The following is a 17,422-nucleotide window of genomic DNA, read 5'->3' as shown; positions in this document are numbered from 1 at the left end:
CCTCTTATTGTTCATATATGTTCTATTATGATATGAGATGATATGTGAGACTGATAGTTTGGAAGAGTGGGAATTGGGATGAGCAATAGAAGTCAAGTTGGTCAACCTTGCCATTTTACTCTCTATAGGCTATAGCCAAAACTTACCGTATATTCTATTCATCGTGAAATTTTTTAGGTCTGATAAATTAAGTCTGATCAGATCTAACACAACACTCAAAATTAAGTTCCAATAAGGGTTAATTAGATCTAACAAGTTCAATTCAGAGGTGAAAAGAACGCATCCAATAAGAGAAGAGAAGACGGGAAACAAGTGATAATAAGCAAAAGAGAATCAAATAGAGAGTATAAACAAAGTTGATGGGAACTAAAGTAGTACTAATTAAGTAATTATCACAACTCTACAAGTTCAAAAAAAAAAAAAGCATTGGTTAATTAAGATCATATCATTATACAACAGCAAAGTTGGGAAACAAAGGGCAAAAGAATTGGTTAGAAGGTAAAAATGGCTATAATAACAGTAATAAAATTTGGCATGAACTCCTAAAACTGCTAATAGTTCAGTAATAATACAAGAGGCGGATGATATTGATGTGAATGAATGATGAACCTTAAGAGCTCCATTATTATCGCATTCTGCAGTTGAAGTTCATGTCCACAAGCATCATCACTGCCAAGTGATCGAGACAACCTCGCGATAGTATCTACTGTTAAAATGCTTCCTGTAACTTATATTTTTCATCTGAGTCTGACCTCACAGCAGAGGGTAGCCATTTCTGGCAATCCTTCTTCTAACATACTTCGATCTACAAAAGTCTTCATTCCAGAAATGCTCTAAGATTCACCATTAAAATTTTCACGTTCAAGATGAACAGCTTTAAAATGTAGAACCACATTGCGCTCCAAGAATATCTCTAGGCATAATACATATACAAGCTGTTTGCGGCAGCACATGCAATTGAGTTTTCGGTGGGGTGCCATGCTAAATGAAGCAATTTCATGTTGAAATCGAAAGCATTTCCATTTGCATCACTTCCAGGGCTCTCCGATCCTATTCGTAACCAGAGAAAGTAAAGCTTACATAATCAGTAATCAGCAGTTTCAAAGGATCAGTGGAAAGAATTGTAAGGAATTAATCTAATTCTCTGCAGTTACTATACTTCATACAAGGAATTTTAACCAAGGACCACTCAGTGAGGGGTCTACTCTAATAGCCACCTAAACTAAAAAAATAAATATAAACCACCCATATGTGTCAAATTGTGTACTCAAAACCACTGTTTTAATGTTTTTAAAAAATCACATTACCAACGTCTTAGGACTAAGATTCTGAAGTTGATCTCCAAGGATGCTATGTTCCAAATCGCCCAATTTCAATGGAGCAACTATTGAAGCACAGATTAGAAACTATTGACGCAATATCAGCTCTTGTGTAGAATATTTCTTCAATATTCAAGGTTTGTATAAGAGCTTGATTCTCAACCCCTAGCAAATAAAAAAGGTCCTCCAAGAGGCAGATGCAGATAACAGCGTCTGCTTAATTTGACTCCATTTTTTTTTTTTGGAGGCGGCTTAATTTCTCCATGATGAAGCATAAAATTAGACTCAAGTAACGGCTTACTGTTTTTCCCAATTGAACACACTACTCAATGGCCCTTGAACAGTGTCTAATAATTATTAAATGGGACTTCAAACCACTGGAAAAAGAAAGATATAACTAACAAAATATTGTAAGCTTTTTCAATAAAGTGATACTCTTGTCTAAAGTTTCTAGGAACAATGTACATACCTTGCCTTGCACCACGTGTAAAGGTGCCACCAGGTCTTGAAGGTCTATGGTTTGTAGAGGCTGGAAATTGCTTCCTGAAAGTAACACAGATATATCTGGTGAGGGAAATACATTATGAAAAGCAACAAATAAGAGGTGATTGACTTGCTACTTTATGCATATTGTAGAATCTTTATTCACTATTTTTTTAAAATAAATTGCATGTAAAATTCTAGGAGTCAGACTTCCACCTCATGGGATTTTTGCTCGCTTCCAAGGTTGTGGCTTCTGTGCTTCCAGAAGAGCAGCCAAATACGCGAAACAAATTGCTGGGAGTGGAGAATGTCTTTAGACATCGAAAAATGCAGCAGTAGAAAACGATAATATAAATGAAGAATAGTAGGTGGTTTAGATATAATAATCACCTGTACGAGCCACTTGCCACTCGCTGTCCATCTCCACTCAGACAGCACTCAAATTTGTCAAAAATGGAATCATTTTCATACAAGTCACAGAGCTAGCAACAAAAGAACATAAAAAGGAAACCAGCAAGATTAGCAAGCTGGTTAAAGACATGTGGAGGAAGTTTAACTCGTTCGACTAAGCAAAGACTGATACAAGAACTAACCCTTGGTCTCAGATGTTCATGAACCTGGAAAGTTGCAACAGGTCCAGAATCCATATTTATATCCCATAGCTGAAAGGAAAAAAATAAGTATATAAAGAAGTCTGATTCCAAAATCTGTATAATCAAACAGTAACTCTATCAATACTAAAGGCAGTCCATGAATAATACAACAGGTACAATCTTGTTCATATCAGAAGAAAAGATATTTTACATCAAACTAATGTCTCTAACCAGGCTCAAAATCTATTTATATAAAATTGTGTTTCCATCTTGCAGCAATCTGTCAAACAGATCCCTGCATAAGCCCCATAAAAAGGATCTGCAATCACTAAAATTTGAAGATACAGCATAAACACACTTCTGCAACTTACCCAAACCAAACAATACCCGAACAAAAGATCTGCACAAAAGTGGCAAAATGCTCAACAATGCCACTTTTTCATTCCTCGATTCTCATTGCTTCTTGTTTATCTTTGGTGGCTTGTTAATGTTCCAGGTATGCTAGTTTTAATTGAGGAAATAGTCCTCTCTCTATCTCCCCCCCCCCCTCTCTCTCTCTCGATTACCTTCGGACAACTCTTGCTTCGTGAAAAATATTAAATGAGTGGCAAAAACAATGTCAGGAATTTCAGATGAAGAGCAAAGGCCTCAGAAATTCAGTGAAGGTGGCTCACTGACTCAATGCTTGCATTGAATTAAACCTTTTTCTCCCCCTCTTCCAACTAATGGAGCTTATGTAACAAGTCATTGGAGGAGGACATCATCCTTCTACCTCATTTTTTAGCAACTCCACCTCAGGAAAAAAAAAACAGCTTTAGAGCTTGTTCGGTTGTTCCAAGAATAGTAGCACACACCTCAACATGTAAATCTCTAGAACATATCTTACACTGCACTGAGAGTTGAAGGTGCTTCACTAAGGTTATTATAGTTTTATAGCTTTTAGCTGGCACTTAGGTTTGTGTTTTCTAATGCTTCTCTCTCTAGAAAACAAAACCATAAGACCAACTTTCGCTAGTAACTACCCTCAAAAAACTAGATCTAGCCACTTATATGAGTCAAAATCCTCCGATATTTTTGGATAAAGGCCTTTCTTTATCAGATTTAGCCAGACTGATAAAGATTTTTTCTTTACTCTAGTACTGGTTTTTTTCCAGCTAATACATAGTCAGTCCTCCCAGATGAGCCTCTACTTTGTCACACACACACACAAAAAGGTTTACCAATCTTTTTACATAAACCTCCATTGGAACTCGTCAGGTTGGAGGGGATTCCCTGCCTCCGGTGATATCTGCTCTGTGTTCTCATTGGAAGTGTATCTTCTCTTTGGCTCTCTGACTGCTGGTATTGCTGCTTCTTTTACGGGTGTTAGAAGGCCTCAAGCTCCAGCTGCTCCCAGCCACTGTTGTCTCCTACAGCATTCAATCGTCATCTTCAGATCTTCATCAGTGCCTCTGTCAGATTCATTCTGGTTGACGCTGGGCTTCCCTGCCTCCATCAATCTTGAGCCCTCAGCTTCTTGGACATTGCTTGCTTCAGTGATGTCAACTCGGTTCCGTTCTAATTCGTTATCCTACTAGAACTGTATCCCTTTTTTCCTTTTATTTTAGCCCATATACAGACAGTTTGAAGGCTGTTAAGTTTTCTTTCGTTCTAGTTTCAGGAAATCATATTGGTGGTATTAGCATCATGGTTTTCCGTTCCGGAGAGAGTGGATAACCTATTTACTTGTAGCTTCTTTCTTGTCATTTGTTTGGGTACTTTCACAAAGTTTTCTTTGACCTAGTTCAAGGGTTAGGTGGGTCTACAGCTAACATTTTATAGTGCCCTTTGTTCTTGTTATCTTCATCTGATGCTGAACGAACTTATCCGACTAGATGATTAGGATGGTTCAAATTGGCGCTTCTGTAGTAAGCTCCGGCTAGTTTCATTCCTCATTACATTTTTTTAAAAATTAATCAAAGCTGCTTATCAATAGGTTTACATATGTCATCAGTCTGACCATTGTTTACCCTTTATAACTGTCCAATATTTTAATTTAATGATATGTTGTCACTCATCATTTACCCTCAGTTCGTATTTCTCCTTACAGTAGGTGCATATTGCCAAACTACTTTGTTTTCTGGAGCAATCCAAAAATTTCAATGTAAACTATGGAATGCAACTAGCACACATGATAACTTGCAAAGCTTGCAAGCCTCCAGAAATGGAGAAGTAGAGAGATTCAGACCTTAAGAGTCATATAATCACGACTAAGCATATATCTACCATCTTTCGCAAATTTGACATCTGAAATTGAAGCAATTATCTCAGTGAAAAAGGATCTTGAACCAGGAGCTTCCTGTACCTCAAACCTGTGAGATTTGACATGGATCAACAATCTACCCATACAATAAAAAATTATAAAGGTATTATGATATAATTTTAAAAGAAAGAGGAACTCAAGTACTGAAAGATCTCTCACAGCTTGCTATGACTATCACATAAAGCAGACTGTCGTAGATCTATTAGTCGGATAGAACCCTTTGAACTACTATATGCTAACATGTTGCAGTGGGTAGGATGAAATTCTGCTGAAGTTATCACCTCTGCAAGAAAAGATTCAAGAGTATCAGTACCCAAATATAGCATTGGAAAATTCATTCAGAGTAAAGATTTATTTTCAAATCAATATTGATCCATCTACAGGAACAGTCCACCATCTATAGGATGGGTGAGAAGATCAGTCATGTAGTTACTGGACATATGAAATTAAGTACAAAAAAACAATTTAGAGTTCCCATAGGCCATAATAAAGTGTAGATGGCCATCCTTTAGTTGTCCGATCTTTAATTAATTTTCTGGACTTTTCTTTTTTGTTTAATAATTGACTTGATAAACTAAATTATTCTGTAATGGACAGCCTGAGTATAACTGTGGAGATTTATGCTTATAGTTATAGTCCTACTTCTTCAAAACAGGCAAATAATCAGAAAAACAATCAATTGGGCATCTTGTATAAGCAGGATCTAGAGAAGATCAGATATACACAGCCTAACCCCAAACCAATATAAAGACAAAATATACAAAATCAAGATAGATATTAAAAAAAATTAACAACATAATTTTTTTTTTCTGAACTGCATGCATTAGTTACCCTTCACTTTAAATATAAATAAACAAATAACAAAAAATGAATAGGTCAATCATCTTACCATCGCAGGTAATCTCTATCGTAAAGGGGGAGAAAGAATGAGTTAGAAGTTAGAAACGCAAGTTTTAAGTTTTTAAGAATTTCAACTAGCAAGAGTTCATCCGTTCATACAGAGTAATTTAAAAGTACAGCAGATGAAAGAAAAAATAAATAAATTTAGGTATGTAACAACTCTTGATAAAGAAGAGAATTCTACCAGTCAGATCCTCCATATTTGCAGGCTTAACATCAACGATATTGAAACTTTGACTGCTAATTTCCAAGTTCCAGAGATTTACACGGAGGTCATCAGCCGAAATAAAGGTCTCGCCATCACTATAAAAATGGAAAAACGAAAGGGTGATGCTCTACTCGCAAGCCAACACTATAAACCAAACAATTTGAGACAACTGATACCAAATGAAAGAGATGAGACTTTAAATGATACTGAGCTAATCAAGATCAATCAAAGAAGAATGATGTGTTTCAGACAAAAGGTAGTCATAACCATAAATTATAGAAAGTCAAAATTTCCTTTTCCTCCCTTTTAACTATTCAAGGGGACAGGATGGGGAGTTTAAACATAAATGGCATGTTTGGTTAGTGGTACTAAATTATGGTAATGGTAATGCTTTTTAGTGTAAATTTATAAAGACATTCTAATATTAACATATATGGTAATGAAACTTGATGTCATAACATGTGTTTTCCTTCATAAATTTCCATTACCACCCAATACCACCTCCCCAAGTAGTAATGGATGTTCATGAAATTTTAGGAAGAAAATAGGTGTTCTGAGATAAAGTAGCATTACCATGGATGCTGGCATGAGAATGCCTTCACAAGTTTGCACTAAATAACCATTAACATTACCACCATTTAGTACCGCTAACCAAACGGGCCGTAAGTGTATGTATGTTAACAAACGAGACAGGGTAGGACTGACCCAACATAACGCCTATTTTTTTCATCAATACCTGAAAAAGTCTACTGTGTAGTCTATATGTACATTTGCAAACGATTCACGTTGTTTTACAATCTACTTTACTGATGCCCAATACCACTTCGTAGATGGCCTAAGTAAGCATTTCTCATTCTTTTTTTATTACAGTATTGATACTTAATAGTGATGCATCTGCTCATAATTTAAAAGTGTGGGAGGATTGAGGCTTAATAAAACTACCACAAGGACAAGGTGAAAGGATTGCATTCCATCTAATGTTGAATATGTAAACAACCAGAACCCTTCCTTCAATTAGTTTTAAGCAGGCGAAGATGTATGCAATATGCATCCTTACCCTTGACAAAACAACCACACCAGTCACCGTACCTTTACCCAAATGCATCTAATGAGATTCTTGTGAGCACAATTACAGAGAGCGAAACGTAAATAGCCTTACTCCCAACATAATGCTATCAGTGCATTGGAAGTCAAACAAAAATTGATCAGCTGAACATATATTACCCACCAACAACTAACCGATACAACTCATATAACTTTTGTACATAACTCATAGTGTAACAATAACACTGTCTGACCAGGACAGAGTAAGAGGTACCAAGAAGCATAGCAACTTACCACTGTGATTGCCAAGATACTGCTTTTGTTATACCCTTGATTGACAATGCAATTTACAAACCAACTGCTTCATAGCAGATAAGTAAAGGGTAGAACAGCGATGTATTCATTAGAGTTGATTGTAAATATGTAAGTCAACGCTAAAATATAGCTCAATGCTTTTCAGAACAACTATACCAACGATACGCTACGTCGCTACCAAAAGTACAAATTTCTGGATTCTATGCTTTCTACTTGTAAAACAATGATTAGTTTAACAAGTCCATCAATATAAGAGGATAGCATTCTAGAATCGGAGCATGGAAGGTTTTCTTCATTCATTCTATGCAATTCATGATAGAAGCGAAAAACGGTTTAAACACAAATAAAAGAAATGGGAGTCATGAGACAATGACAAATAAATTACATCAAAGTGCCAATAATCAAGTTGCTGCAGAATCATGCAAAAACATGGTCAAACAGACTTTATGTGATACAAAACGAAAAAAGAAAAAGAAAAAAGATGAGTACTAATTGCAAATAGAACTAGTGAACAATATTTGTTATAAGTCCTCATACTAGCATTGGTAAGACATGAAAACATATCTCAATGAAAAGAAACAAACCTGTTATTTGAAATAGAATTGATATGGTAGTCATGAGCATGAGCATATACTCTTCTGCAACTTGCCATAAGACTTGTTTCTTGACTAGTTACCTGGACATCGACCTTGGAAATTAGTAAGACAAATAATATGATGGCTTACGAAGATACTATGCTCATAGTGAATCCTTACTTATTGTGTACTTTCGAATTATAAGAGTATCAATAAACAATTAGTGTAGAAAAGATTATAGCAAAATCCCATATTAGCAACCACTTCATTCAATACTAAAATTACAGCTGCCTACAGATAGTTGCACAAGACTACCGTGGGTAAGCGTAGAGACGGAATACCCCCAGGCGGGAATGAAAAATCAGTGCTCAAGCAATTGGCAGGTTTGAGACTGCATCCTCCGTTAGGTATGCATTTGGAATTTGTCAGCATACTTGCACTAGTTGAAGAACAACTTCGATTAATATTTGACGGATCTAAATTGACATTGCACACTTTCTTGATTTTCTTCTCTTGGACCTGTCCCAGAAAGAAACATAGTTACAGGTGGAATTCAATGCTAACATACCACAAAAGTTGACATCATCTTTAGCAGCACTTCTCGCATCACATGTATGATTATTGCAATTCATATAGTTTAAAAGTCACATTATGCAACCTCAGGTTACTAATTAGTAATTAGAACCAATGTCCAGCAAGATATAAAAGAGATCATTTAACACAGGTCATATAGATAAGTTAAGAACGCGGCCACCACTGTACAAGAATCAAACTACTTCTCAGTTCTCACTACCAAATTTGTTCAAGATAACTTCTTTTAAGAGATATACTTCCTTCGGAATTCCAGTTAACTTGATTGCAGGTCACATTGTCCTAGGTGCAACAGTTTTGACATTCCAAAAGTTCCTCATAGTGAAGGTCCCCAGTCAATTTTCACGTGCCACTAATTCCTCATAGTAATTCGCCCATCATCAGTGATTTATCAGTATCATTTCAACTGCAAATGCATGGCAGAGGGACTCCTTGACTTCAATCCTCTAATGTCCTTGGTGTCACTCATAGGTATACTACATCATCAGGAGTGCTCCTAAAGAGGCTCCTACAAGAGTTAAGTACGGCAAATCTCTTAATTGGCAAAGCATTCACTCTTAAGTCGTAACTTCCTTATGAGACACATAAGAAGCACAGAATGGTTAGGTGTGAGTTTAAATTACTCCAATAAATCCACTTTTAACACACAAGCAAAAGCATTGCCGAGTTCTGGCTCTTGCCATGTTATGACTTTCAAGTCTACCGAAAATGGACAAACCCTCGTTTTGCCGATTTGCATTATAAATCATGGAAGATAAGACAAGATGATGACACCTTGTCACTTTTCTCATCATCCAACGTTCTAATAACCACCTATATTCCACTCGTTTCTCTCTCCATTTCTCCCATATCTTAATAAACATAATAACAAGCTCTCCAACAATTTGAAGTTTTGAACGGTAATATTTACTCAAAATCCTCAACAATATTCAGAACAAGAGTGTTCTCTTCATTGATACAATCAGGCCCTGTTTATCTCAGATTCTTAACTCTCCTGAAAACATTTCTCAGCTTTTACATATCCAACAGAAGTATCAAAATTTCTAAATATCCACATTTTAAAACCTCTAGACAAGTTCTTAAATCAAGTAAACTTCGAAAAGGCATCAAACAAATTAATACAATTTCCACTTTGAGGAGTAGATAGAGTATTAGATCTAATCAAGACTACCATATGGAAGAAGTAGACAAGAAGCATGATACAGTTAATACCTCCATATACAGGATAAACCAACTATTTCAATACAACGGTACTTTGATAATAGACAAATCCTATGATAAGCTGCAAAGAGATAATGGAAGGACACATTTCTCACCTTCCAGAATTTGATTGTTTTGTCATTAGTGGAAAGAAGAAATAATGCACCATTAGCCATCTGAGACCATCTGATTTTATTGATTTTCTCCTCAATTTCTAAGCTCTTAAGGTAATCAAACTGAAACCAAACAGTAATAGTGTGGGCTCACTGCTGTTAGAACATAAAGAACTACAAAGAGCAAGAGAGACAAACATCAAACATGATGGCTAAACTAATGAAGATACATACCTCAGGTTCATGGCTCTGAAATTCAGTCTGATAACGGAACTCAGGATGCCTACTATTTGAACATTCCATCTTCTCAAGATCTTTTCTAGGTCCACCATGCTACATATCATATGATCACATCAAAAATAGGTCACAGTGATATGGACAGCATGGATAATATAACAAAAAAAAGGAAGTTTATTCATGATAAATTCAACCAAACATGACTGCACTTACATTCTTTTTGTCGGTTCTCTCAAACAAAACAACCCGACCCCCGCGATCACCAGTAGCAAGATGGTCCCCGGTTTTATCGAATTCAATGGCTGATATTATATCAACTGCAATAAAGAAAATTCATTGTTATAATGAACAATGCTGGATCACCCACATGCAGAAATATCAGAGTTATACTAAGATGCCTGTTCCTGACTCTACCACAGACAACTAATGAAAAGAATGGCTTTCAATAACTTTTTCACCAGATAGGTCCACGAAGTTCAGGGTCCTAAGAACAAACCTTCCATGCCACGAGAAGCATCAATATAGTCAATTTCTCATGCTTCTTTTTTAAATATATATGAGGTGCTGCCAGTCTCTGTCAGGTATTGCACCAGAACAGCATTTAATTTGCATCTTCTTTCCTTCATATCTTATCAGTGATTTAAGCTATAACCAACAAAAAGTTGCAGCTGCGAGCACCATGCCTCAATTGGTGGGTTTCTATACATCCACTCACATTCACTAGGGTTCTACACTTCTATGTCGAAAGTAAGATTTGGAGGATCTCTGGTCCACCTCATATATATATTAGTATTTCCTTAAATGCCATTTCTTGTAATCGAAACAGAAAAGCAAGTTAATATTAATAAGCTAGATTTGCAGATAATCATTAATCATCCAGCAAATCAAATTGACCTATGATGTTTGAAAATCAAGAAGTCATACTTCAATCCATATCTTCGGATCTTCAAGTAACTCAAACCAAGCTAGAAGATAACCTAAGAGAATTGGAGGCTAATAGATGTGGTTTCGACGAAAACGATAACTTAGGAAGTTACCCAATAGCAAACTTAAGGTCCAGACCTTTTCATCATCAAATAATTCTATACACAATAACAATGAAGGTAACCGCGGCTGTCAAAGCCGGGAGCAAATCCTAATAGTAGTAACTAGTAAGTATGCATCCTCGATTACAAAAGATAAATTACCAAATTGGGAACTCAAATTCTAATAAACTTCACCACCAAAATCTCAAATTAAAGATCACAAAAGGAAAAACACCAAAATTGTCACTAAAAACACATCATAATCCAATCAAAGAAATGCTGATTCACATACTAATTCAATCTCAAATTCCACACTTCCAATTCTAAAACAACTTCACAGTCTACATTCAACTACAAACAAGTAAAGTGCTGAAATCACATAAAACAAAAAAAGTCAGAAAAACCCAGAAAAATTTGACAAAAACCCAGTTTTAAACTTAAACATCTAATGAAAAAATAAGATCTGATTATACCTTCCTGAATCTCTTCACCAGCAGTTCTCTCCCCAAATACTTGAGAGAACTTCCAATCCAACGGCGGAGGTGGAGCCATCACTCCATCACCACCCTTCATTCCCAAATGAAGTTTCTGATCAGATTCACTATCAAAATCAACCAATTAAATAAAGGGTATTGCATGAATAAACTGATCAAGTTTATAAATTCAGGATGAAATAGAAACTTCCATTTAAAGTTCCAATCTTTTCTTTTTCTGCTTAAATGGGTTTAAGGTAAAATGCCCAATAGTATCTTAATTTAAGAGATATTATCGATGTAGTGGGGATATAATGCAAGATTCTTTAATTTTTTTGCACAAAAACAGAGAACTATGGTTTTTGGTTTGTTTTTTTTTTTTTTTCTGGGGTTTTCACAATCTCAATGATGAATGATCTCAAAGGATGAAAGATTCCCAAAAGCTACAGACACAGATAGACACACACTCACTCACTTTCTCTCTCTTTCTAAAGTAGTAGTATATGTATGTGTTGCGGAGTCTTTGTTTTGTTTTGTTTTGGTTTTAGACTTTTAGTGAGTAGTGTAGCTTTGGGTGTGGCAAGTGGGAGTGAACGAGAGAAAAAAAGGACTGAATTGTGAAGATTATAATTGATGGAATTTCGCAAGGTGTTACAATTGATGTCCTTTTCTTTGTCAATGAGATGTTACTAGTTATTCCTGATTTCCTTCATTTTATATTGATCGTAAAAGTCGCAACATGTAGGTTGTTACATTTTGTAAGAAAGTCATGTGAAAAGCAGAAAAAATAGATATAAAAAAGAGACACATTTTGATTTGTAGATTTGGAATTGATAACTTAACATGCAAATCATATGATAAACTTCCTTTGTCCTTTAAAGAATTGATAGAGTTTTCAATTTAGATTGTCCATAGATCCTAAGTGATTTCGCTATTTTTCTATTTAGGTAGCATGGTCTCAACTATTTCTCTTTACTTTTTGATTTACTCCACACATTATAAAACATAACTCCTTACCCATTCAACACAACTCTTAGCAGGCATGGTCCTGTGCCGGTCCAAAATGGGACTCAACACTGGGCTTCACATTTAGATGGCCCCAAATTTTATTTACTTTTCTCTCCCCTTGCTGTACTTCTCTCCCTCCTCATGAAATCACGTCCTCCTTACTGCAAGTCTGCAACTCTCTCTTCTTACTCAAATCAAGTATTATACTTTTCTCTCTCTCTCTCCCTACTCCCCCCCCCAAACCTCTGAACTTTCTATCTCTCTCCTTACAAGCTATTTTATGAACAACTTTTTATGAAGCTACTAAAAATCACATCACCAATTTCGGTTAAAATAAAAATATTATTATTTTAATTGGTGTTGATTGGAACAAACTTGGGTTAGAGTTTTGTTATAGCTTGTTTAGCTTGTGTTCATTTTTGGTTTATGTTGTTTTGATAGACATAATTCGTTGTTGATGTAACTAAGCAATGGTCCCTAATGTACTAAACTTTGAATGCAATGAAATCGCCAAATTATCAAAAAAAAAAAAAGTAAAAAGGAGTACGCTGTACAAGAGAGGATGTAACTTTTTTTTAAAAAAAATTCTTCCTATTTATTTTTTGCTTTGTAGATTTTGAATTTTATGTTTAACCACAGGAAGGAGTATATGAAAGACTATCGTATGACTCGTCTAGGTATTCTAGTAAGTTCTCCTTTTTTATGTTCAATCTTTGTTAAATTTCATTTTTTTAGGGAAATTTCCTCAAGTACCCCTAAGGTTTGACGTAATTCTCAAATTTCCCCTCACATTTGGGAAATTACTCAGATATCCATTAACTTTGACTTTATGCTCAAAAATACCCTTACTGCTAACGGAACCCTAACAGCGTTAGTCTTTTTTCTCTTTCTCCTCGATTTTCTCTCCCTCCTCCCACCATCCTCCATTAATGACTATCTAAAGCTTCAAGCTTTCTCTTTCCTCCTACCTCCATGCATTTATCTCTCCTTCCAGTCTTCATCTTCCATCTATTCTTTCTGTATCCTCTAGTCCAATTCTCTCACTCTAGGTCTAGAAGAGCAGCACAATGATCTCTAATTTTTCTCTGTGATGGCAACAACGGCAACCTACCATGAGCTTCACTTCCTTGTTGAGATGAACCTTTTAATGGATCTTGCAAAACTATAGAAATGGCAGCCACCATTATTATCTAAAACATCAAAAATTACAAATTACTGTTCTTAAATTCTCAAAATTTGGGGGCTCAACCCGTATGATTTGCACAAAATTCGTGAGATCCCACAAGAGTTACTAAGATGAAGATTCGAGTAGATTTAGCATTCCCAACCAACAAAACATCTCTTTCAGATATAAATTGTGAGAGGAGAGAAAGTGAAGAGAAGTAGAAAAGAAAAGGTTTAATGGAGTTTTTAGTTTGGGATTTGTGAAATCTTTGGGCGGAGAGAGAAATGAATCGAGGTGCGAGGAGAGAGAAAGCTTGGAGCTTTATATAGTAATTAATGAAGGGTGGTGGGAGGAGAGAGAGAGAAAAAATCGAGGAGAAAAAGAGAAAAAAACTAAAGGCATTAGGGTTCAGTTAGCAGTAAGGTATTTTGAACACAAAGTTAAAGTTTAGGGGTATTTAAGGAATTCCCCAAATGTGAGGGATAATTTGAGAATTACGTCAAATCTCAGAGGTATATGAGGTAATTTCCTCTTTTTATAAATGGAATTAAGTTGGATGTGGAATTTTTAGTGAATTCTTGTGTGGGATTTATTTATGTGAAGTTGGGTTTTTTAATTAATTTGGATAATCTCATTGAAGATTATTCTTATCAGTGATTTCTATGTGTGTTAGAAAAATGTGGGTTCTTAATTTTGTTGAGTTTGAGATTCTTTTATATATTTTTAGTGATTTATCTATGGGCTTTGTCTGATTGAATATGGATTTATATTATGTTAGGGAAGTTTGTTGGAGAAAATGTATATTGATTTTATTATATGTGTGCTTTGTTGGTGTAAACTCAATGAAAATGTAATGGTTTTATAAGCCATGATTATTGGAAAATTTAGAAACTCGCAAGATAGATTTTATAGGTGTTATTCTGCGTTCTAATATTTTTGAAAAAATTATACCTTTAAATTATTTTGAAACAATTTAGAAGCCTCCGAGATAGATTTTATAGGTACTTATTTTTTGACTTTAGCACGAGACCTCAATATTGTTTGTGCCGGGGCTGACTCTTAGTAAATTATTCCCTTTTACTTAGCTACATTTTTCATAAATGAATGTTCCTTTTTACCCCCTCCGTCCCATTTTATAATTTTCGTTTCACTTTGGGTACGGGAATTAAGGAAACAACTAGTTATTAGGCCCGGGCTATGCCCCGGCCCCCGGGTAAGAATAATTTCATTTATTAATATTGTACTTTGATATGATAGCACTAAATACAATTTGGTCTAGTGGTTAAAACTTTAGTGCATGAACTTGAGGTCACGGGATCAAAACCTATATTATGTAATTTCTAATTTTTTTTTATTGTACATGGATTACATGAACTAAAACTCCCTAGGGAGAGCGCCACGTGGCATCGTTCCTGGTTTACGCACGCCTTTTAATATATTAGTATAGATAATTATTATGTACTTGCATTGGGAGTTGTTGTATTTTTTGGAATTATTGTAATTAAAAAAAGAATTAGAATATTAAATGGGTGTGCATGTGAAAAGAGGAGAGAGAAAGTAAAAAATATTTTTTTACACCCAACCAATGAGATTGAAGGAACATTGAATGAGGGTGTCAAAAACACATGTGAAAAAGTGGAGGAGAGAGTAAAAAGTAATGTTCAAAAGTGGAAATAAGGAAAATGGAAGGATGGAGTACTTGATACAGTTCTTTAATTTATTTGGTAATCGTGACCCACAAAAAAGTATCAATGTTCCCATTCATTTTTGTCATCTTTCTAGCTATATCTTTCAAATATTTACGATTTTGCTATTAAGTTATAGTCATCACCACACCTTTCCTTCTTTCCTCTAAATTTGTGCCCATAACAAGGTAGCAAATCACTAAAAACAAATGAAGTAATAAAATAAGAATATGGCAATTTTCAAAGAACTGAAGGAGTATTTAACATACTTTCTTTTGTATTCAGACATATAATATACATGCAAATTCATTTCTCAACTAATTAGCACATATATGGACACAAAATTCAAAGGTTTAACGATAACAAGTTTAGTGCCTACACTACATCATCAATCAGCATTATAACCATATCCAACGTTAAGAATCTCAAACAAACAAAACATGCAAGAAGAATAAACTCTTAATCAAGCACCAAACTTCCAGCATCAACATACAACAACTTATTTCACCTCTAAGATGGCATAACTAACATTATAGAGCACCAAATACATAGAATTTTGAGCCTATATTATATCCCTCTATTTCTTTTTTACTCACTTCACTTTGTGGGAGAACCAAGAATGAAGTCCAAAAGTGTGAGAGAAAATTGAAAACTAAGAAAGAAAAATTTAAAGATGGAGAGATAAATTATAAGATGGGTTATTATATTAAAAAATAACGAACCACATAGATGAAAAGGTAAAAAAAAATAGACGAGTCATATTATTAAAACTAGAAAAATAACAGTATGTAGATTGAAAAATGGATCAGGAATAGAGGGAGTAGTATTTTTCAATAAGAAGAACTCCTGCAGCTAAACAAAGAGTTAAATATGACTTGGAATAATAGAAAAAGACAAATTCTTATATGTGGCTCGCCCCACGATGTGGTTGTGCACGCACGTTAGATGTGTAACCTTATTTACAAAAGACTATATCTCACTCATTTTTATCGAAATTGAGCTTTTGATCAGGCGTTGGAAAGCTAGAGAGCCATATTTTCATCTCCAAGTTGAATCTTCCCAAAATATTTAGTGTGCTGTGAGAAATATCCATTTGAAGTTAACCCAATAGTTCATAAGAGTGTCAAACTAATTAGTATTTCCTTTTCTTATAAAGGTCACCCCATTTGTATACAAGTATTATGTGTCGTCCTTCATTCCTCCCAAAATAACTATAAGAGGTCTCAAACTCTTTATTCCTTGATGTGCAAGTCATTATCAAACAATCAAGCTATAATTTCTACTTATGATAAAACGACAATTGCCAACCCAAACAATTATATGACAGAGTCTTATCAAACAACTATGGGTATTGCTAAGGCCTAACAACTAGTGATCCAACAAAAACCTGAATCTTAAAAAACCCGAGATTTACATGTTGGTCTAATCAAACTCAAAATGAACCAATGGCAAACAAACCCAAAAAACTCGAAGTTATAAAGTTTGATATAATCTAATTAGGATCAACCGAAAGTTATAGAATATGATCGACTGGGTAACCACCCAATCGAAATGGTCTTGAACTAAAAAATATTTTTCTAGTGTATCATATTTGAATACAAGTATGGAAGTGTTTTTTTATGGCTTTTCACCTTCTTTTGGACAAGTAGATTGGGTCCCAATTAAATATGATCCCCGTGCCTCCTTGTCCCAAGCACATATAATTGCTTGATTTGATATTTGGATCAAATCAATTACAACAGACTAAATCGGTCCCGAAACTTGCATTGACACGAGGCAATACGATGAATAGACCCGTGACATGGTCTGAAAATAATCGGGTTGAAAGTAAAATTACCCATTAACTAGTAAGGAAATAATGAACACATACACAAAATTAGATATTTGGATGTACTCATGCATGTACCCTAGTGTTTATTTTTTCAGTTGGTCTTGTAAGAGACCGCCTAATTTTGACTTAAAATTAGGCACGACCAAAGCCCAGTATTAAGAGGAGAACATACCACTTTTTTTAATATAGTGACTAGTTTAATCTATCTAGGGACCAGGTTAATATATTTCGTGACCAGTTTAATCTATTCAGTAATGACATTCTTTAATACATTTATTGACTAGTTTAATCCGTTCGGTAAAACTATCGAGTTATTTTTTCTGAAATTATCTGTTATAGTTCGATAATCAAGAAA

At 34.9% G+C, this 17,422-nt stretch overlaps 1 protein-coding gene across 1 annotated transcript; it reads right to left on the bottom strand.

Moving 5' to 3' along the window:
* Window positions 1-414: 414 nt before the first annotated feature.
* On the bottom strand, window positions 415-11,925 carry LOC104886503 (serine/threonine protein phosphatase 2A 55 kDa regulatory subunit B beta isoform). Its single transcript, XM_010670948.4, has 14 exons — window positions 11,379-11,925; window positions 10,094-10,197; window positions 9,878-9,976; window positions 9,647-9,766; window positions 8,055-8,258; window positions 7,749-7,840; window positions 5,782-5,900; window positions 4,857-4,980; window positions 4,623-4,746; window positions 2,396-2,464; window positions 2,193-2,284; window positions 2,019-2,096; window positions 1,789-1,862; window positions 415-1,050 (listed from the first exon to the last, which is right to left on the bottom strand). The coding sequence occupies exons 1-14, from the start codon at window positions 11,476-11,478 to the stop codon at window positions 914-916; spliced, it is 1,536 nt and encodes a 511-aa protein (XP_010669250.1). The 5' UTR covers window positions 11,479-11,925; the 3' UTR covers window positions 415-913.
* Window positions 11,926-17,422: the final 5,497 nt, after the last annotated feature.

The sequence above is a fragment of the Beta vulgaris genome, chromosome 2 (assembly GCF_026745355.1).
Source record: "Beta vulgaris subsp. vulgaris cultivar EL10 chromosome 2, EL10.2, whole genome shotgun sequence".
Classification (NCBI taxonomy): Eukaryota; Viridiplantae; Streptophyta; class Magnoliopsida; order Caryophyllales; family Amaranthaceae; genus Beta; species Beta vulgaris.
Note: the sequence above shows the minus strand (reverse complement) of the source record. Positions and strands in the feature narration are given on the sequence as shown.